This window comes from Micropterus dolomieu, linkage group LG14 (assembly GCF_021292245.1).
Source record: "Micropterus dolomieu isolate WLL.071019.BEF.003 ecotype Adirondacks linkage group LG14, ASM2129224v1, whole genome shotgun sequence".
Lineage (NCBI taxonomy): Eukaryota > Metazoa > Chordata > Actinopteri > Centrarchiformes > Centrarchidae > Micropterus > Micropterus dolomieu.
This window is the reverse complement of record NC_060163.1, coordinates 11,852,488-11,858,573: the sequence shown is the minus strand read 5'-3', so window position 1 is coordinate 11,858,573 and position 6,086 is coordinate 11,852,488. Positions and strand designations below refer to the sequence as shown.

At 40.8% G+C, this 6,086-nt stretch overlaps 1 protein-coding gene across 5 annotated transcripts in view; it reads right to left on the bottom strand.

The window, feature by feature from the left end:
• Positions 1-4,012: 4,012 nt before the first annotated feature.
• The window catches only part of LOC123982877 (alpha-1,6-mannosylglycoprotein 6-beta-N-acetylglucosaminyltransferase B-like), a 19,869-nt gene continuing 17,795 nt past the window's right edge, over positions 4,013-6,086 (bottom strand). For 3 of the 5 annotated variants that reach the window (XM_046068810.1, XM_046068809.1, XM_046068811.1), the window contains exons 15-18: positions 5,887-6,003; positions 5,729-5,803; positions 5,113-5,273; positions 4,013-4,805 (exon numbers count right to left, since the gene is read on the bottom strand). In XM_046068810.1, coding sequence (XP_045924766.1) covers positions 4,607-4,805; positions 5,113-5,273; positions 5,729-5,803; positions 5,887-6,003 — 552 coding nt within the window. In that variant the 3' untranslated portion in view covers positions 4,013-4,606. The remainder of the gene's footprint in view (positions 4,806-5,112; positions 5,274-5,728; positions 5,804-5,886; positions 6,004-6,086) is intronic. The other 2 variants (XM_046068812.1, XM_046068813.1) reach the window with 2 other exon arrangements.

The window sequence follows — 6,086 nt, the reverse complement described above, 5'->3', positions numbered from 1 at the left end:
TGTCCCCTAGAGGTCACAAAATGTTTTCAGTTGAATATATACATAAAGACAATGGCATAAGCAGCATTCTGGAAACACACACACAGAGGCACACAAGCCCTGGACCAGATCACGTCTGCATCAGAGTTACTCAGGTGTGGTTAGATTGCTGGAATACTGACACGAGACGTTTGGGGGAAATCACAGGGGCCGTGCCCCAACCACTCAAGCATAATACAACAGCTCTCTGGCCTGTTGCTGATAGATGTAACAGCACATCAGGAAGAGCACTTTTGCTGTTTTGTCTGTCTCTAGGCAGACACAAAGCTAAACCAACTTCCACAGTCTACACACCAGAGTAGTACGTCTCTTTGAGGTTGCCCAACAATGAGTCAGCTACCTACAATATGCCTGGAAACAACTGCTCCTCTCCCCCTTCTCTTCCTCTCTCGTTCTTTTCCTCTTTTATTCATTTAGTTTTATAGTCTGTAATAGTTACCAAGTATCATTAAGGCCAACCTCTGTGGCTTCTAACAGCGCTGTAGGCAAGCCAAGTGTTTGTTGTCGGCATTTTATTGGCTTCCAGGGAGGAGGGTTGTTGTTTTTCAGTGTAATCTTGGCACGGCAATAACAGGTTTCAATAAAAGCAGCTGCTTTCTTATGGCAGTGAAGCCGCTCTCCTCGCTCCCCCCTTCTGCAAGTGTGGTGGGTGGAATAAATGGAGAGCTACCTGTAGATAAGACTGAAAGTGTCTTCATTTGTCCTTACACATCTAGAGTACTTCTGCTTCTCTTCATCTCTTGTCCTTTTTTCTTGGATGTTTTTTTTAATCTTTCGGATCTCTGTCACTCCTTTCCAGAACAGGTTGCTGTGGTTTTAACTGGTATGCTGTGCCTTAGTCCAGTTGTAGCTGGTTTAGCTTGACCACACTGCCCCCTTTAGGGAACAACATGCGGTTGCAAAAGCTAAAGAGGAAAAGCCAACGATATGCATTAAATGAATGCAATATAATTAAACTAATATTTAAAGTATTTGTTGCCAATCTGCATTTAGTTATTGGCAAAATGAATTGTTTATACTGACACTGTTCCCTCTTGTCACTAACATAGTAATAAAAACATTAAAGATAAAAAAAACGATTTGATCAGTATAGCAAGGACAAAGCCGCAAAGAGAAATGGGAGACAAGAGTAAGGACAAAAGGAGGAGACCAAATAAAATGAGAAAAAGAGGGGGCATTTGTTCAGTCAGTTTGACTGGACGCAAGTTGTACATTGGGAAACACTTGAAGGTCCGGTGTAAACAGTGTGATTGATCGTAAACAGTCATGCAAATATGATACAGCAATAACTACACATTTGGGGCGTTACAACATTTTCCAGTAAGTCTCAGGAAGAAAAAGACATCAGTGATTTATGTCTATAATAATTCTCTGATTATGTAACTTGAACTTGATCCTCAGCTCTGATACAGGGCAATGTAAACGTTGTCCTATGCTTTAACTTGTATGTTAATTACTAATGCATATAAAATAACAATAAAGTCTGGAAAAAAAATGTTATCTTACTTCTCTATGTGAGGTTTCTCAGAATAAATCTTCAGCTGTCATACAAAACACAGGTTGACAGTTCGAATTTAAGTGAAACTCTCTCGTATTGCTTTCTTCTATAAGATCTCTCATTTTTCTTGGCAGTGAAGATTGATTTGCCACCACATTCCACAGTTAAAAGGTAGAAAGAGTCCCTCTGTGGCTACAAGAGTTCCTGTCTCTCATGTAAAATTAAAAAGCACTGCAGACAAACATTATTGAACCTCTACTGAAGCATGAACATTCCATGATGTCTGGCTGACCCTGACACAGGTTCGTGTTTCCTCTATTGGTTTCTCAAGGGTTTTTGTTTTTTTCTCCTCCATCAATCATTCCTTATTTTCTAAACGTCTAACCGTTATTTCAGCGTTCAGAGGTGGCACGCAGCAGCAGGCATGTGCAAGTATTGAGTCCAGTATATTTAGCCGTGCTAGCAGTGTGGCTCTCTGGAAGCCAATCCCAGTTGGTGGGTTTGGTTTAGACTGAAATATAATGTAAGCTAAACATCATCAACAGGTCAATATATTCTGGTTTATGACTGAAATAAATATCTGCAGTACTTCATGTTTAGCAGTAGTTAGTAAATATTAGCTTGTTTTGAGCATTTAGCTCAATGCACCGCTGCCGCTGCAGCCTCACAGGGCTGCTAGCATGGCTGTATACTCTTTCATTTACCTGAGATATCTATCTATGTCACACATGAATGCATAGATATTCATACAGATTCTGGTCTCCCAAAAAACCCTCACTGTATTTAACACCATCTGTTTTGCACTCCCATACAGTTCCATTCATTATGACGTCAGTAGGCAGTCATGAGGAACACTAAAACCTTTGTCTGACCACATTTATGCACTTGCTCCATATCTACTCGCTGCTATTTTTGAACCCTTAGTTTGAACCCTCTGCCAACAGCCCCCTGGGAGGTGAGTGACAGCTTTTATATGCCATAATACATGTAACTGATATGAATGAACATGACTCATTGAGAAATGACACATCACTTTCCAAAAACTTGTTTTAGCGATGTCCCTCTGCGTCAAAAGCAACTTTTATATTCCTTTAATCCAAACAGCCTTTTGACAAAAACACAAGTTAATTTCCATTATCTTTGGACCGTTCAGCTAATTAAGCAAAAGTCACATTTGACAAGGCCAAATGAATTCACCAGAATCCACCAAAGTCATCACAAATGTTGTTTTCATAGACCGTTTCACAGGCATTTACTAGTCAATCACATTGTTGACCAGTCCTGTCGTCGCAGCCCTGAGCGGTCTGATCCCTGAATGACAATATGTTCTGGTCACATGGAGTGTATCGGGGCGGAAAAAGTCTCTTGTTCTGCCAATTAACATTCATGAGTGCGTCGTTTCCAAGAAAAACCTCACATCGATCCAGTTCGACACAGCAGCTTGTTGCCATTGTTGGAGCCATCTTTGCTAACAGCTGCGCCATGTAAATCCCGCACCCCATCACTTACAACACTGATCGTGGGCTGTACTTTGGCCTTTAGTTGTTATCATTTGTTTCTTTCACAAGCTGTTATGCAGGCAGGGATGATGGGATAAGTCTGTGTGACCGTTTGAGGCTTCTGAAATGCTAATGTCCCGGCTTTCTTTGTCTGTGTCATGTAGTCCAAGAACTTTATATACTGTGTGAAAAGTTTCCATATTTGTTCATATCAACCTGGGGTGCAAAATACCCTTGGTGGGCTCTTAATATCTGTAGGTCATGAGTCAGTCAAGGAATAATATTGGAGCAAAGGCAAGAACTCTGGACAAAATGAGTCATCTGTTATGATCAAAATCATTTAAGTTGTTATTTCTAGTAAAATAACATTAAAAAACATAATTAATCCTGCCTTCAGTGACTTTTTCCCCCAGTCTAAATGAGGCAAAATATGTGTTTAAAAGACAAACAATGAGGTTCTGCCTAGACTGGCGGGGGGTATGGCTTTAAACAGAGCTGAGGGGGTTTCCTAAGTCAAAGACAGTTGGGAACCAATGGTTTATATGACAGTATAATCATGGTCATATGGCTGTGACCTCCCAAAGGCATCCAGAGGTTATCCATGATTCACTCGGATAATGAGCTTCATCACTTAGGCTGTCACCCGCTCTCCTCCGAGGCCCGGGCTCACATTTGCAGCTAGAAATGCATTGAAGGGTTACATGAGCGGTAATCCCATGCAACGCTGACCAGCGTGATACATTACTAAGCAAAAGAATGATTAGATACTTATTTCTTATAATGTTGAAGTGCACTGTGATCTGGAACAGGAGAAAAGAAGTTCAACACTGAGAATTAATTTGCTTTAGAGTGCCACTCCTTACTTCATTTAAATACGCCTTTACCCTGGAGGGCGGTTGGCCTTTGTTTAAAGACTATTTGCTGAAGGGATAAAGGAAAAGCTGCAGAAACAAGAGTTTGTTTTTTATTTCACACTTTGAGATACCACTTTGAATTCATCATCCTTCAACAGTTGAAGTACTTATGACATGACATCATTAAGTTTTGGTTCCTGAGTAATGACTGTCATGAGTCCATAACAATTGCATTGGCCAAATCTAGCAAGTTAATACACCCGGCCATATTTCACATTTGACATGAATAAACTTTACCCACTTGGCACAACTTCTCTATCACTTATTCATTAATTGTCAACCACTGATGTCCATTTCCTTAGGGACAAACACCTATTACTCAATGTGTTTGTGATATATTAACTAAAATTGTTATGAAACACTAATTGCCAAGGTTGCTGACTAAGATGATTCCTTCAGATTACTTGGAGCACTGAAAATGGTTGATTTTCAACTTGTATAAATGGGCACTTCAGAATAACATAGAGCAGATACTTGACCTTTCGGCATCCACAAACAAGACCACAAAGCTTTTGAAAGCACTGGCAAGACAGCTGGCTCTCTTTGGTCGAGATCAATTCTTTACCTATACAGTATGCATTGCAGATGGCTCTTTGGTGCTGTCTTCATCTTTTTACCTTTTTCCCGCTATTTCCTGAGTTCTTTTGCCATGTTATTTACAGGCAATCAGGGCACAGTGCCACCTGTCCAGGTAGGTGAGCTCTGCAAGGACACAGTCTGCGGTGAGAAGGATCCGAGCCAGCACAACTGAACAACAGAGGCTCCTGCTGAAGGCCACAGTGCTGACCCCAAGGGCTGTAGGAAGGAAACAGGTGATTGACTTCCTGCCCCATGCTGGAGCAGCCTATCCCGAGTCTACAAAGTGGGAAATGGAAGTGTATTTATTTGTATATTTATAATGCACACACAGTATTGCCATTTTAGAATGTTCTTCTGATGTTATGGTTCAGAGGTGTAAATACTGAATGCATATTGGCCATCTATGACTAAAAATTTGTTGATTTGTTAGTTGCATACAACGCTAACGGCAGCATAAAGTGTTTGCATGGATCTTACAGAAAGCGCTCAGACAATATAAATGCGCTTTTATCTGTAATTTCCCAGAAATGAACTTATATGTCTCCCCCGACACCTTTATAGTGTGTACATGCTGATTTCTCACCTAGTGAATGCAGCAGGACTGTTCAGGTGGTGAAACAGAGCGGGCTCACACACGTGGGAAGATTTTTGACACACACTGACACATGACTGACCCAGGGGACCCAGGTGTACCCTTAGAGCACTTTCTGGCGGCCAAGTAGGGGCAGATTTACTGCAAAAATTCTGGAGAGATTTAAGAAGAAGAAAGTTGAGAGTGCAAAGAGTTTGAACCAAGTAAGAGCTGAACAATTTCTACTAATATGTCACAAATAACTCTCTCTTGAAATTCACGCATTTTATCTTGCTTAGCAACTCTAAAAGACTGACTGAACCTGCCTATTCAGTGTTGAGTCAGACTATTTTGAACATATTAGTATTTTAAACCCACCACCATCTACCATTGTGTCCCTGAGCAAGACACTTAACCCCTAGTTGCTCCAGAGGCGTGCGACCTCTGACATGTATAGCAATTGTAAATCGCTTTGGATAAAAGCGTCAGCTAAATGAATAAATGTAAATGAAAAATATCAGTCGATTTCCACTCCATTTTTAGATACTATTTTCACACAATTCATAATTCATTGCATATAACAGGCCAGTGTCAATGACTCTGATGGGATCTATCCTACATGCTGTACCTGGTGAGTGACATAACCATGAACCCTCTCCAGCATTCCCTCACACGTGAACTCTCGAGGAGTGAAAGGCGTCACCTGCAAAAACTTTATTCAGTGCAACTGTAACAGAAATGTATAGGATTGCAAGGTGTGCGTCTATACACACGTATATACTCCACCTCTGTGCGTTGAATGGCTCGGACTGCCTCTTGTACATCAGTCTTGTTGGTCACATCTACTGTCCACACGTGGGGTTTGCCAATGTATCTTTCAGCATACGGGTGCTGGGAGGAGATCTGTAGGCAGAATTCTTTTACTGTCTTTAAATCTAAAAATTGATGTACAATATTTATATTAAATTCAAACTGTCATTTTTTCC